The sequence below is a fragment of the Macaca nemestrina genome, chromosome 3 (genome assembly GCF_043159975.1).
Source record: "Macaca nemestrina isolate mMacNem1 chromosome 3, mMacNem.hap1, whole genome shotgun sequence".
Taxonomy (NCBI): Eukaryota; Metazoa; Chordata; class Mammalia; order Primates; family Cercopithecidae; genus Macaca; species Macaca nemestrina.
Genome location: NC_092127.1, coordinates 149,305,471 through 149,321,921, shown reverse-complemented (window position 1 = coordinate 149,321,921; position 16,451 = coordinate 149,305,471). Strand labels below are relative to the sequence as shown.

The following is a 16,451-nucleotide window of genomic DNA, read 5'->3' as shown; positions in this document are numbered from 1 at the left end:
TGATCGTCTGTTTGTGAGAATAATAACCATTACAGATTGTGCTTGCACTAAAGCAGATTTAGCAAAGCCTCAGGAACAGAATATACTTCATAGGGTAAGAAATCCAGCTAGGGAAAAAGACTGACCTATCTATGCATCTGTAATGGGTTGAATAGTGTCTCCAAAATATATGTCCACCGAGAACCTCAAAATGTGTCCTTCCTTTGGATATAGGGTCTTTGCAGTTGTAGTTAGTTAGGACAAGGTCATACTGGATTAGGGTGAAGCCTAAATCCAATATGACTGATGTTCTTATAATAAGAGAACACACAGAAACACATACCAGGAAGGCCATGGAAGAAAAATGTATAGTTTGTCAAATGAGGATGAGTTCAAGAAGGGGTCCTACATAGTGAAGTGGAGTATTAGTTTTTAAGCCTGATTAAACACTTGGTGGATCTTTCCCCCAAACATTGAACTTAGTATTATAGTGCTTTCATTCTTGTAAAAAATGGTACAACATGTAGGAGTACACATGGAGGGAGAAGAGCCTTCTTCTGTTGTATCAGTTTCTGCTCTAAAGTCAGGAAAATCATCAGCCGTAAAGCTCATAGGGAGGGAAAAGAACAATACATAAGCAAAATCATCAAGGCTGAAGGGGAGAACTCAGAGGATTATGTGACTAATACTCACTTGTCAGTGATTTGTACATGGATCTGGCCATTTACTATTCAACAAATGCCTAAGCCATGTAAGAGACCTCAAGAAAACAGAAGTGATTCTGCTATAGGAAACCACTTTTTAAAAGAAAAAGAAGCAAACAGAGGTGCTTTACAGGAAAACTTTTTCTTTTCTTTTCTTTTCTTTTTTTTTTTTTTTTTTCTTGAGATGGAGTCTCGCTCTATTACCCAGGCTGGAGTGCACTGGCACGATCTCAGCTCACTACAGCCTCTGCCTCCCAGGTTTAAGTGATTCTCTTGCCTCAGCCTCCCAAGTAACTGGGACTACAGGCAGGTGCCACCACGCCCTGCTAATTTTTTTGTATTTTCAGTAGAGATGGGGTTTTGCCATGTTGGCCAAGCTGGTCTCGAACTCCTGACCTCAGGTGATCCGTCTGGCTCAGCCCCCAATAATTCCAGTGAGCCACTGTGCCTTGGCCTAGGAAAACTTTTATCATCCTAAAATCTTCTTATATCATCACTCAAGCAAAAGAAAGCTCTAGAACTGCCTGAGAGAACATACTGCAATGAAGCAGATCATGTATCTGTGCTGCCCAATACAGTTGCCACCAGCTTTATAAAATGACTGAGCACTTAAGATGTGCCCAAGGAGACTGAAGAAATAAATTTTTAATTTGATTTAATGTTGATTCAATTTAAACAACCACAATTGGCTAAGAGACTCCATTGCATCACATGGCTCTAGAGTCACAGAAAACTGCCTGTGGAAAAAGTCTTGAGACATTTCTCACCAACTCTAGGATGAGACTGGTTCCTCAAGTAAAAACAGATTAGGAAACAAATCACCAAAGCAATTATGAGCAAGAAAAAAAAAAAGCTAGAGGTATCATACCTCCTGATTTCAAAATATATTACAAAGCTACACTAATCAAAACAGTATGGTACTCATATGAAAACAGCCATATGGCCAAACAGAAGGGAGAGCCCAGAAATAAAACCATACATTCATGGTTGACAGGGTTGCCAAGAATATACAATGGAGGAAAGATATGTCTTCAACAAATGGTGCTGGGAAAACTGGCTATACATATGCAAAAGAATAACATTGGACCTTTATCTCATGCCATGCACAAAAATCAAGTTAAAATGGATTAAAGACTTAACCATAAGACCTGAAACCGTTAAATTTCTGAAAGAAAACGTAAGGGAAAATCTTGACATTGCCCTTGGCAATAATTTCTTGGATATGACACCAAAAGCATAGGCAAAAAAAGCAATAATAACCAAATAAGATTATGTTAAACTAAAAAGCTTCTGCATAGCAAACAATATAATCAACAAAATGAAAAGGCAACCTATAAAGTGGGAGAAAATATTTGTGAATCATATATCTGATAAAGGATTAATATCCAACATATATAAGGAACTCCTTCAATTCAGTAGCCAAAAAGCTAATAGCCTGATTTTAAAATGGGCAAAAGACTTAAATAGACATTTCTCCAAAGAAGACATACAAATGGCCAGTAAGTATATGAAAAGATGCTCAACATCACTAATCATCAGAGAACTACAAATCAAAACCACAAAGAGATTTCAGCCCTTTGCCACTGTTAAGATGTTAGGATGGCTATTATCAAAAAACAAAAGATAACAAGTGTTAGATGCCAAGAAAATGGATCTCTTGTATATGGTTCATAGGAATGTAAATTGGTGCAACCATTATGGGAAAGATTATGGAAGTTCCTCAAAAAAATTAAAAATAGAACTATCATATGATCCAGCATATGGTACAAGCATACGGTATAGAACTACCATATGATCCCATTTCTAGATATGTAACCAAAGAATTTAAAATTGGGATCTTGAAAAGACATCTGCATTCCCATGTGCATTGCAGCATTATTCACAATAGCAAAAAGCATAGGAGCAGCCTAATGTCCACTGATAGATGAATGGATAAAGAAAAATGGGGTATATATAAACTGTATGTATATATACATGCAGTAGCATATTACTCAGCCTTAACAAAGAAACAAGTCCTACCATTTTTTACAACAGAGATGAACCTAGAGGACACTATGCTAAGTGAAATAAGCCAGACACAGAAGGACAAATACTACATGATCCCACTTAAATGAGGAATCTTAAAATAGTCAAACTCATAGAAGCAGAGAGTAGAATGGTGGTGCGGGAGGTATTGGACCAAGGGTATAAAGTTTCAGTAATGCAAGATGAATAAGTCCTAGAGATCTACTACACAGCATGGCTTCTGCAGTTAACAATACTATATTCTATACTTAAAAATTTGCTAGGCAGGTAGATCTTATGTGTCCTTATAACAAAATAATAATAACAATAATAAAGATGGCAGAAGGGAACTTTTGAAGATGATGGATAGGTTTGTGACATTAATTGTGGTGATGGTTTTATCGATGTATACTTATTTCTAAACTTATCACATTGTTTACATTAAATATATATGGATTTTTGCTCACCAATACTTCAATAAAGTAGTTTCTTTTTTAAAAAAGGTTAGGGAAACTTCATTGGAATATACCACTATTACATAAAGTACTTCTAGTACATATTCCATACTCTGCAGTGTCCCTACCAGTGGTCAGTGGTACCATCTCCATTTTCTGACCAAGGAAACTGAGGCCCAGCAAGAAGATTATTTGACTTGCCCAGAGCCTTGCGGTTTTCAAGGGGCAGAGTCAGAGGTCTGACACCAAAGCTCCTACTCTTCCCACCAAGGCAGGCCATCTATAGCACCTTCCACTCTTAAGGGGTCTGCCATTTCCACTCTCTCTGAACAGACATAAAACAAACAAGTGTATTGTGTCTGTATGTGTCGTTATGTGAGTGTGTAGACTCTGAGGAACAGGTAAGTCTTGGAATCCCTTGAGTGTTTAGTGTGAACCTAGTATGTTTAACTAGCTAGTATCAGGTCAGTACCCTTTAGCCAGCCAGCCTCGTTTTCCATTTGGTCCAGCAAAATGGAATGCCAGGAATAGTGATGGGGCTAACAGGATGTGTGAATGCATACTTGTTGAATAACTTATTAGGTAGAAGTAGCAGGTCAAATAAACCTTTCCCCCTCAGATACACTCAGCAACAATTCAGTGTTGTGGCTCTCCTGCTCCTCGGAGAGCTCTTATTACCCCCGGCAGTGGAGACACTCAGAAACCCTAAGACCACAAGTCTTTGTGTTGAAAGAGGCTAGAAGTGCGAAAAAGAGGAAAAATAAGCAAGGGAGTACCTCATTAACAGTATGGAGATTTGAAAGTACAGGCTTTGGAAAATGACTCTCTGGAGCTCCTGGGCCACTCAGCTTCTCCTCTAACTTCCTGTCTGCCCCCAACAGTGGGGGAGGTCAACTGAGGGGCTGGCTGGGCAATGGAGCTAGCAAATGCTGAAATCCACATGAAGCTATGGTGGAGAATGCCACCGTTCCAAAAGGAAACCACAGCTGGTTGTGGAATGCAAGATGCGGAAGGACTGATGCCTGCCTTCTATGCTGTTGCTATTGCGATTTCTGCAGCATTATGAAGAAGGTTTCTGAAGAAGTGAGTTTTGCATCTTTTAAGAAAGTGTTCCTATATCTGGATATGTACTTGATGAAGTTAATAGAGTAATTCTTGGTGTGTCTCTTTAACCCACAGGAAGGTTAACAGAGGCTTTCATCGTTGGTCCTGTAAGCCTACCCTGAAAGGAACTTTCTGGAAAGAGTCCCCTCTCCCTTAAAGGCCTTATAGAATCTTGAGGTTTTGAGGTTGATGTGTTTCCACACCCAAATAAACACAAAATAGTTCATCCTATTGAAATTCTTGGTGTCCTGGAAAGCATTCTATGGAAAACCTGCCTGGTCAGTCAAGCCCACACGTGAGTCTATGCAGACATCTCCTCCAACCTGTCAAGCCCCAGGAACCTCCTCTAACGTCTCAAGCCCCAGGATCTAAGGACCGATTTTTAGCACAATCTCACACAACAAAACTATTGGGCACCTAATAATAGAAACAAGCGAATGAATGTTTTGACTGTGACAAAAAAAAAAAATGGTTTAGTAACTTTTTATAAACGCATTGTTTCTCTCATTGTCTCAAGGTACTGTCTCAGGGTTATGCCAAAATTAATTTTAAAACTATCTGCTTAAATGTGTCCTTGGACAATAATCATCAGTAAGTCCTAACTTCACCCCCATTCTGGTAGCGGTCTGACGTTCCTTTGCAGAGTTTTGCTTCCATCGATAAGTTACTTTAAATAAAAAGTTAAAATAAAAACTAGAAGCCACAATTCTGCATATGTCAGTCGTCGAAGTCTTGTACAGGAGTCAATCTTTGCAGCGCATCGTTCTCAGAAGTTTCCCGCGAGAGGAAAGCTCCACTTCATGAATTACTGGAACAGTTTCCCTGGGAATGCCCAGCCCCGCGGCTTCCCTGCTGAGTTCATAGTCACAGCTCCCAGAGCTCGGTCCCAGGAACGGGAAGCCGTGCAAAAAGCGCTTACACCGCCATCCACTGGCCCCGACTAGGTAGTACCAGGAGTGGGGTGCCCGCCACGGAAGCTGGGGAACTGGGTCCCAGTAAGATCCGACAAGACACCACCTCCCTTCCGCCCGCACAGCCTGCCCTCTCTGCCTGCAGCTATCGTCACTGGTCGGTCCCGGATTCGGAGCAGCTGGTACCTGCGGTAGCAAGCAGATTCCAGGGCCCTAATGACACCGGAGGAGAGGGGAAGCCGCAAATTAGACCCTCTTCCTGGGGACTCAGGCCAGTAGGGACTGTCCGTGGTGCTCTTCCCTTTCTTTCTCCTCCTGAACGAGAGCCAACGCTGCCCCTTCCCAGGACTGGATCGGAGCCAGCCAAATCCTACAGCGCAGAGCCTGCGCCCCCAGCGGCCAGCGCTCCTGTGCCTAGGCAGGTTCACGCCGGAGAAAGTTTGCACGCAGGGACCTACGAGTTCCCAGCACTCTGCAAGAGGGCCAGTTCTGGGATGCCAGCGCTTAGGAAGGGCGAGTGGATCCCCAGGCACCAACCCGGGCTGTGGAGGGACCGAGACCCAGGCGCGCGCAGCTGGGGAAGGGGACTTACGTCTAGGGCAGGCAAGGCTGCTGCGCAGTCCTTCCAGCCACCGGGCGCCCGCGACGCCGGCGCAGAGAGGAAGCTGTAGATCCCCGAGGGGCTGGCTCCGACAGCTCCATCTACAGTCTCCAGTGCGGCCAGTGCGCAGCCAAGTCCACTAGACGCGTGGAGGGCACCGTGCGAAGGAAGGACTCCGCAGGAAAGGTGGCATCGCCCCCGGCATTGGGACCGGGGTCTCTGGATCGAGCCTACTCGAACACTGAAGGAAACCCTGCCCATGACCCTGGGAGGGTCTCGGATGCCGGGCGACCCGGGTGGAGGTCGGGACGAGGGCCGTGCGCCTGGGAACTGGGTGCAGGACGCTGAACGCGGGACTGTCAGAGCGGGAGCTCACCTACGGCCGGGGAAGGAGGTGGCATCTGGCAGAGGAGAGGACGGGGGAGGGAGGGGCTGACCCTGAATTCACCGAGACTAAGAGGCCATAAGACCTGGCTGCGGTAGGACAGCGAATCATCGATCTTACCGGCTTTGAGGACCCGGCTCTGCGGTAGCGCTCTTCCGGAGCAAGGGAAGTAGACTGTTTCATGGAGAACAAGTCTCGCTTATTCTTCTGTCCAGTTTTATCTTGGTCGCTTTTCTCTCTTCTACGTGTCCCCCGGGGAGGCACTACGGATGCCTTTCTCCAAGCTCAAGAGAGACAAACTGAACTTTAAGGGCCAGGGGCCCCATATTTTGTCTGCTCTACAGATTCCACCCGCGGACCACACCCTCTCTTCACTCCCGTCTCTGGGTCCCACCCATAATAACCCGTAATGACAGATCTTCCGTGTCCCCACCTCTTTGCATTCAAAGAAGTTATTATTCAGGGGCATATGGAAAGCCAGTTTCTGCTGGTCTCCCCCAAAAACTTACACTAAACGAGGGCAGCAGAAAAGGACAGGACGATTAAGTTTAAGTTGTGTGAGAGTGGTTGGGAGCAAAAGAATTACTTTTCTCCAAATTTTCCATATCGCATCGAGAGCATTTTCTTTTAACCAGAGTGAAGCCAATCAAAATTAACTGCAGGCACTGGCAATTAAAGAACAAGTTTATCTCAAAAAAAAGTTTAACGTTTGGAGGGCATTATTTGCATCAGGCATATGAAAACTTGCCTTCTGTTAGGTATGCTGAAGAAACTGCTTTTGCCAGACTGCCTGAGTCTTTGCTGAGGCTGCAGGGACAAGGGAGAACCCTACCCTGACTGCTTCCAAAAACCTAGTTCCTGATTTCCTGCGGAGGGCACCTACAGGTTGAACCTAAAAGGCGAAAAAGTTCCTGCCTTTCTGTCATTCAAAAGCAGCTACCTTTTCTAAGACAGCGTCAAGGAGGACACCGGAGGTACTCATCACAGTAATTGCCTTGGACTTTAGCAAGTCCAAGGCAATTGTCAAATGTGGCAAAGAAAGACACTTCACTGGGTTTTTCTTAGAAATGATTGTTCATCCAATTTCAATCAAGATTTCAATGGAAATTTTGAAAATTACTCATGAGGTTATTGAATAAATCCATCCCCATTATCTAAAGTCAGGTAGAGACAACAAAATATGGGCCAAGCACTTGTTCTTGAAAATTATTGCTGGGAAAATACACATTTGTAAAAGGGGGGGAATCAGTATTTTGTTTCTGAAGTGAGATCAAATGTAGAAAATATTGCATATGTATAGTAAAATGACTGAAACACTGATTCCATGTTATTCTAACATCAGATTTGTAAACCAGTATCTGACAAATTTAACATAATTCACAATAATTCAGCTCATACTATGTGGCAGATGTCATACTAAGCACTTTACATGTATTCTTTTAGTTCCACCAACTACTCTGAGGAAGAAGCTATTATTTTATTTTAGAGAAAAGAAAGCAGAATCAGGGAGTTGAAGTAACCAGCCTACACAAGCTAGAAAGTAGCTGAGGCAGTGACTTCTGGATTGTGTTCTTACTAAGATACTACCTCATCACACACAACCATCGCAGCGCCAGTCTGGGAATCAAGAACCTAAGAGATGCATCTGACAGATCCACCGTGAGCAAATCACATAGTCTTTCTGGGTCACAGTTAACTCAACCTATAACGTGAGGGTTGGATTCAATTGCTAAGGTTTCTACAGGTATTCTGAGGCCAAGTACAAGTTTCTATTTCATCTCCTTTCTCTTCCACTTTCTGCCCTCTGGTGGAGGTACTACAGGGACTATGAAATTAAAGTAGCTAACTCAGTGGATTTGAGATAGACAGAGTCCCTCAATCTCCCTCACTTTTTCACTTTTCTACTTTTAGTTCCTCTGAGAACTAAAGCTAATTGCATTAATGGTGTAAAATAAACATTTGTCAAACTTCCTTTTAGCAAGAAAACCCAACCAGTTCTAGTTACCAACAGCACCAGAATATATGAGGTATTCTTTGCATGAAGGTAATGATATAATGAGGGTAAAGATGTTTTATATTCTTTGTAATAAACTTTTAAAATGTCAAGAATCATAAACTATTAGAAGTCTCAAAACATAGTCAAACTGATTAGAATATGCAGTGTGCTCACAGTAATCTTTAATGACCTATTTGAATTATTCTTTTAAAAAAACTAGCTACATTTGCATTTCAGCTTTAAGTGACAACCATCATCCAGTTTCTTAAAATAATTTTACAAAAAGAAACACTTCTAGCCTATTGAAACTTTTATTGTCTAGCACTTCAAGAATACATCCAACTAGTTAGTTCATTTAAAAGAAAACACACACAAACCTTGAAGAGATTTATGGAAAAATTAAAGGTATTGAATATACCTAGGAAACGGTGATTTTACAGAGCAAACTTCAGCACATACCACATTATAGATCAAATTAGTACTTAGTACTACAACTGAAGACAATTTAAGAACAAGAGCGAGATCTTGGAGAAGCAAGCAGCATCCAAGGATAACAGGCAAGCAGTAGCTAAAACAGATATGCTACCCCATGGCTCATCTATTTAGCTAGTCATTCAACTAATATTTATTTTGGGTTTGCTGGCTGCCAGATGAACAACCTAGACAGAGTTCCTACCCTCACCAAGACTTTTACTCTTGTGGAATATATTAAACAAATACACAAACATGTAAACTATGAAAAAATACTTGCAAATAATGTCAGAATAGCTTTGGGGAGTTAGAATGTAATATTTTCAGCTGAGATATAAAGCTGCAAAGCCTGCAAAATAAAAAAATAAATAAAAACAGCAAGAAACAGGTAAACTGGAAATTTACCTGTTGCAGAGAGGGGAGAGTTTATTTAGTCGAAAGGGGGAATACAACATATCCATATGTACTATAATACACTTTAACCCACTGATATTTTCAGTATCTGATAAAAGCAATTTGTGTAAACGTTCTGTTTGCTGTACATAGTATTTCTGGGACATCAATCCCCTACTCTAATATACCATAGTAGTCTTGAGAAGGAGGTAATATCTGACCCCGTAAGAAATTTCAAAGGAATTTTATTTGTAGTCCTCTCACACACCTAGTGCTACAGAGGGGTCTCACACTGCAATTTCACTGCCTAAATATGCCCCTACCTTTGGTCAGCATCCCACCCAGTCCTCCCAGGGACAGAACACCCTCAATGACAGTAATCATATGCGCAAAAACTGAGACACCTCACTTCACAACAGACTTTTTTTCTGATTTGTGAATCAATTTGAGATGTCTTAAAGTTACGAGGTAAAGTCACATATCTATATTATTGCGGCTAAGCTGTTCTATGTGCAAAGCACTTCATAAAGTGACATATAATTTTCTGGGTTTTTCATTCTTGACACAAATCTAGTTTCCTTTGTCATAAAATGAGAAGTGTAATAGGCTCACCTGATATGGCTGTTATGAGGATTACACATAGAAAGTGCTTTAAAATAGTTGTAGACACATAATAGGTAAAACTTACTGGGCACTTACTGTTATTTCTTATTGTCACCATTTTACAGAAGAAACTGAGGCTTACAAACTTAAATAGCTTCCCTAAGATCTCACAAGTAGAAAGTGGTAGAAGCAGAATTGGAGCCTAAAAAATTCTGGACCACAAACCAATCCTTACCTTCTGTACCAATTATTAAGAGAAGACCATGATGAAAATGTCCAAGGAGTTTACATCTTAGAATACACTCTGAATTTTCATTCACCCAATAAATATTTACTGAGCACTGTGGTAGGTTAGTGTCCCCCAACTACTCCCTGCCAAATTAATGTCCACCCAGAACCTCAGAATGTCACCTTCCTTCTGTGGAAATAAGGGCTTTGCAGATATAATTTGTTATATCTTGGTTTGGGACTTCTGGCCACCTCAACTGTGAGAGAATAAATTTCTGTTGTTTTAAGTCACTCATGTACAGTATTAGTTACAGCAGCCCTAGGAAACAAATACTAGCATCTACTATGTGGCCAGGCATGCTTCTCTACTCTGAGGTTATAGTAATAAATGAAACTGCACTCCTGCCCTCATGAAGTTTACATTCCAGGGAAGGAGGTAGATAATAAACAGACACTTAATATGAGGACAGGTACTAGTTAGTGCTATGAGGAAAAAGTATTGTGAATAGAGGATGACCAGATGAAAGTGACTGGGGGGGCTTCGGAAATATTAGGTGATATATTAAAAGAATACATATATGGGATACAGGGTGTTAACTCAAATGAATCTGGACTGTGGAGTTTCAAACTGCATATAATCCTTCACAGCACGACTTAAATTACTAATTGGAAACTTAGCAAGAACAGAAGCTTAGTAAGCAATAGACCTGAGCTTGTTCAATATGCCAAGATTCTAAAATATATAAAAAATGGCTTCGCAGGTGGATACCTGGTCTTGCTTGTCTCTTTAAGTCGCTGGAGATCAGAGGGTCTCTCAGTTCCTCCCACCACTCCCAAATTCTCGCATCTCTTCTAGGAGGTAGTAGCTAGTACTTTGCTTCTTCCTCACCCTGGAATCTCCCCAGCCTGCCTCATAAGCCTTGGGTCTTAGAGTGGTCTAAACACTGCCACTCTTTAATAAAGACGGCAACTTCCACAGACCCAAGAAGACACAGAGCTATCTCATGTCAACTCTAGCTCTACAGCTTAGATATCTGCTTCAGTTCCCAATATCCACGGACAGGCAGACATTAACAGCTAGAGTCACCTGGGTCCTCAGAGGTTCTTTTTACAGCCTTCCCTATACTGTCCTGTACATGGTCCTATACCAAAATTTATACAGGTATATAGGACAAAAATTTTGTCCTATACCAAAAATTTTGGCTACTGCTGCACCTTTAGTGTTCTTGGTTTAACACCCAACTAATCCTTTGTTCTTCTGGAGATCAGCATACAGCATCTCCCATTGTTTTAATAATCTTGATTATAAAAGGATGGATGAGGTCCAAGCATCCTAAAAAGTCACCCTTGGCAGTGGGCTAGATCCCCCACATGGGTGGCCCTTCTTTCCCACGGCTCTCTTGGCCTGGCTTAATCTTCACCTGTTTGCTTATGTGGAAGAGCCCGCAACACAGACCATATGCATAGTGAGGACAGAGTCTTTATTAAGTTCATCACTGTGCCAGGTATCTAGGCAAAGAAAAAAATATATTTCTCAAAGAAAAATGGAACACTTCAAAATAAATCTCTTCAAATTTTGTCTTAAATAGTATATCTATTTCCAAATAAAGTCTGTTTCTGGTATTACTCATGAGCATTTAAAATAACATGAAGAGCCAAAAAATTCTTATATGTCATCTCTCTCTAAACACTAGCACAGAGATTAATCTGTATTTAAAATGTTTAACCTTCATAGCCATTAAGTTCAAGCATCATAACTTCTTTATAGAAGGCAAATGTTTTCACTGCTTTGCCTCAGTAAAATTTCTTTGGCAATTTCAGTAGCAATTATACTTATTTGAGATTGTTTTCATTTAATTTAGATGTGAAATTGACTGAAAAACCAACACTGTTTGTCAATTCCTAAAGGTGTTTAAACTGAAAAACTAAGATTTCAACATACATATTCCACAAATTTCAAATAGGAAGCTAACACAGTTTGTTAATGCCACAAGTAAGGAGGAAAACAAGACCATCACATTCACAATCTTAGGCCATTGTTAGTGGCTATTTGGTAAATTTTTCCATTCCTTCTCTAATTTGCTCAGACTGAAGCTAAAAGGACAATATGCATTAATTTCCCTCAGAACAAATCAGTGTAACTACTTAGATAAAACTTAACTTGTCCCTGTACCATTATAGTCTTCTCTCCATATTGTAGCCAGCGGTCCCTAAAAACAAACAAACAAACAAACAAAAAAAAACCCCCCAAAAAAAGGCTCTTCCTTGTTTAACGCTTTCCAGTGCTGTCCACTGCAACTGAAATGCAACCTACATTTCTTACCCTGGTCTATCAAGCATGACATAAACTGGCCTAGACATATCCTCCTCTCAATTTAAATTTCATTAGGCTCCAGCCACACCAGCCCTTCTTTCTGCTCCTCAGGTGTGCCAAGCACTTCCCAACCTGGGGACTCTGTACTTAATGCTTTCTCTCATATAGATTTTTCACAGATCTTCAAATGGAGGTCATTCAGGTCACGGCTCAAATGTCCCCATCTCAGAGGGATTTTACCATTCTAAGTTAGCCAGTGTCCTTGTACCCTCTACTTCCACCACATTCTATACCATTCCTCTTATTTTCTTGAATACCACTTACCACACATTAAATCATGTTCATTTTTTATGTCTATTACCTGCCTGTGCTTGTCTGTGCCTTAGCAATATAGGAGGAAAGACCACCATTATCTCCAAAACATAGAAAGTTCCTGACATATAGGAAACACATCTGTTGATTGAATAAGTGAAGGAATAGTTGTGTGACTTTGGGTAAATTAATTATGCTCTGAGCTAGCCAAAAAGATGAAAAAACAACAAACAACTTCATATACCATTCATTCAGTCTCCTTCTTCTGCTCTTAAATTCTTTTCCCCAAATTGGGGGAAAAAAAAAAAATAGCAAGTACAGAAGCCCTATAAACAACAGATATGAACTAGGTCTCATGTTCACTTAATAGGCCAAGATTCTGGCATAGATGGAAATGACTTTCCATGTAGACACCCGGTTGTTCCCTTAACACTCAACTTTTAGTTAGTGCAGGTAATAACTTGAGTGTAGTGTATCTGATTTAGAGCTTCTGAAATGCCAGCCCTGTAATTCTACCACTGGGAAAGGTTAACAATTCTAAAATCAAAACACCCATGAAGAAAGGAATGACTGTCCTTTAATTCTGGACAGCAGCTAATACTTAGGGCCAGGTGTGGAGGCTTATGCCTGTAATCCCAGCACTTTGGGAGGATGAAGTGGGCAGATAACTTGAGGCTAGGAGTTCGAGACCAGCCTGGCCAACGTGGCAAAACCCCATCTCTACTAAAAATACAAAAAAAAAAAAATTAGCTGGGTTTGGTGGCACATGCCTATAATCCTCACTACTTGGGAGGCTGAGGCACAAGAATCACTTGAACCCAGAAGGTGGAGGTTGCAGTGAACTGAGATCATGCCACTGCACTCCAGCCTGTGCAACAGAGGAAAAAAAAAAAAAAAAAAAGAATATGACACTAAATTTTGAATTAGATCCAGCAAAATTTTAAAATCCTACTTCCTACTTCTGCTTAAAACACATTTCTACCACTTTTAGATATACATCAATGAATGTCTTCCACATGAAGTATTAGAATTTTATACATTGACACTAATGCCTATCTTAAAATTATAGGCTCCTGAATATTTTAGCTAATAATAAATATTCTAGATTATAAATTTGGTATGAAAAATTTTAATGTAAACATTAATCATATAAATAGTAAAACTATTTGAAAGGAATTATAATTCAAACATTTGATTTACTGATATTTCTCCATTTGTTTTCATAATAACTGATTATTTTCAGCTGAAATCTATTTAAGATTGTGGCAAAGAGAAATGAGATTAAAGTACATAAAGCTCATAAGCCCTGTTGTCAGTACATATTCTTCATAAATACTAATTTTCCTTTTATTCTTATTTTTAAAAGACACATACAAGTTTTACGAAACATGCCAACTTCAGTGAAAAGCTTCTTACATAAGAAATAGCCACATGTGAGGAATCTAGCTTGGTATTTGTTGAAAATAACTATATACTCTGAAGAACAAGCCACATGACATTTATTGACAAAAATTCCTCACTAATAAACCAACATCTGAAATCTAATTATACACCTTCATGTCACAATTTAAGGGGCCTGTTAGAAAATCACTTTTTAAAAAAAGTACAAAGTTAACAGGATCAAGAAAAGTACTCTACAATAAGTAACCAAAACATTAAGAAATATTTTTCTTACTGCACATATGGCTCAGTCTCATCTGAACTATGTTTTAGAGTGTTGGTTTGAAATGTTAAATGAAAAAACTAAGTTAGTACAAGGAAGCCCAATGAAAAAAAACACATGTTACTCTGCCTCTAAGCCTTATGAAATATTTTACAATTTCAGTCATGCTTTCACTTTAAACAGTGTTATACTGCCCTTTCTAGTATACTAATTAAGATAAAGTTTAACATTCTGTCCTTCTAACAACAGCTGAAAGAGAATACAGAGATGAATGTAAATATATATCATGTTCTATAATATACATTTTCTAATATTTCAAATTTAACAACTTATCTAAATCCAATCTGAGTTATATTAAAAGATAGAAACTTTTTTTAATTGACATCATGGGTGATATACCATGCAAACACCACAACCACAGCTCCACACACTGAAAGGAGATAATATTTATGTTTTTGCCATAGTGATAGCTCCACTGCCACTTCATCTCTTTTCCTGTTCTTCTTCCGACGACCCTTCAGTCTGTTTTCAAAAGCTTCTAGTTCAGCCTAAATAAAAATAGCATCATTTTAATTAAATTCAATGCATATGTTGATTTGAAACTTTCCATTCACATAAAAATCAATTTGGGTAATGTTTTAATAGTAATGATATATAGTCAATATGTTTATTTGATTGTTTTAAAACACCACTCTCCACCACTGATTGCATTCAACAAATTCAGGGTTTAGGTAAGCAGAAAGGAGACTGGGAGATAACAGAAGAGAATATTTCAAACTGTAGGGCTGACTATGACACTAAATATTAAAATGTCTGATTAGGCCAGGCACAGTGGCTCACGCCTGTAATCCCAGCACTTTGGGAGGCTGAGGCGCGAGGGTCACAAGGGTCAGGAGATCGAGACCATCCTGGATAACAGTTTGAAACCCCGTCTCTACTAAAAACACAAAAAATTAGCCGGGCATGGTGGCTGGTGCCTGTAGTCCCAGCTACTCGCGAGGCTGAGGCAGGAGAATGGCATGAACCCGGGAGGCGGAGCTCGCAGTGAGCCAAGATTGCGCCACTGCACTCCAGCCTGGGCGACAGAGAGAGACTCCGTCTCAAAAAAATAAAAATAAACAATAAAATAAAATGTCTTATTAAATCAGAGTGCTCTAAAATAGACACTGGTCTTATACATTGACACCATTATACTTCAATCCAATTATTATAGAACCGTCATTCTATAAAGCTTCTAGCAAGTGCTGTGATGCCTAGTGAGAATGAAGATACCTATAATTCTAGTTGTTTACAATGCATGCAATAAACATTAGTGGCTTTTAAGAACGAAATTCAAGTGAGTAAAGAGAAAAAAGCTGCCAAAACTCCATTCTTCTCTACCAAATACATTTTTTTAAAATAGTAAAAATTCTTCAAAGGAAAAAATTATTCACGCTTTAAAATCAAAATGACTATTTTAGACATAAACATTTTAAACTAGTACTAAAAGAAGGCAACTGAATTGCATTCAGTATCAAATGTGGATTGTTATCTTACTGCTAAGTACTTATTAAACTTTTATACATAATAATGTAATATGCTATAGTGCATAATTAAGACAATAGTTAAAATATGTATGTATTTAATAATATCTACATAAAACTTTGTAAATAGTTATTTAACAGGAGGAAATGTAAACTTTAGTTCACATATCCATTACTGTGGCCATAAACCACACTTGAAAAAGATCTAATAATAAACTTAGTTTAATACAAAGTGGCATTCTTCAATGAGCCAAAATGTCAGACTACTCCCAAGTGGTTAGTTTCAGATATATAGAAAAACATCAAAACATCTTAAAAGCAGGCAAACTTGAGGATCACAGACACAATAAAATAACTGAGGGTTAAATGGTAACTCACAGTCACCAAGTATATATTATGTGCTGTATACAGTGATCCCTCAGTATCTGTAGGAAATTGGCTCTAGGATCCCCTTGGATATAAAAATCTGAGGATGATCAAGTCTCTATATAAATAGTGCAGGATTTGCAAATACCATACAAACATCTTCCTGTATACTTTAAATCACTCTAGATTTCCTATTACATTTCTATAACAATGTAAATGCTACGTAAATAGGTGTTACACTGTATTTTAAAATGTGTATTATTTTTTATTGTTGTATTTTTTTTTACTTGTTTTGAAAAAACTTTCGATCTGTGGTTGGTTGAATTCACAGATGCAGAACATACATATACTAAGGACTGATTATATTCTGCTTAAAGAGTCAGTAAACAGAGAATGTATTTAAGATTTTCATCCATGACAATTTATAAAAAGATAGCAA

The 16,451-nt window shown here is 39.3% G+C and overlaps 2 protein-coding genes across 10 annotated transcripts in view; both read right to left on the bottom strand.

Annotated features, from left to right (window-relative positions):
- LOC105487675 (corin, serine peptidase) overlaps nucleotides 1-7,460 on the bottom strand; it is a 276,725-nt gene extending 269,265 nt beyond the window's left edge. Inside the window, exon 1 of one of the 6 annotated variants that reach the window (XM_071093630.1) lies at nucleotides 6,264-7,460. In XM_071093630.1, coding sequence (XP_070949731.1) covers nucleotides 6,264-6,326 — 63 coding nt within the window. In that variant the 5' untranslated portion in view covers nucleotides 6,327-7,460. Of the gene's footprint in view, nucleotides 1-5,749; nucleotides 6,150-6,263 lie in introns of those variants that run through there. The other 5 variants (XM_071093634.1, XM_071093635.1, XM_071093628.1 and 2 more) reach the window with 5 other exon arrangements.
- An 839-nt stretch (nucleotides 7,461-8,299) lies between these two features.
- Nucleotides 8,300-16,451, bottom strand: part of LOC105487671 (nuclear transcription factor, X-box binding like 1) — a 73,270-nt gene continuing 65,118 nt past the window's right edge. For all 4 annotated transcript variants that reach the window (XM_011751182.3, XM_011751180.3, XM_011751181.3 and 1 more), the window contains one exon: nucleotides 8,300-14,671. In XM_011751182.3, the coding sequence (XP_011749484.1) occupies nucleotides 14,498-14,671 (174 nt within the window). In that variant the 3' untranslated portion in view covers nucleotides 8,300-14,497. The remainder of the gene's footprint in view (nucleotides 14,672-16,451) is intronic.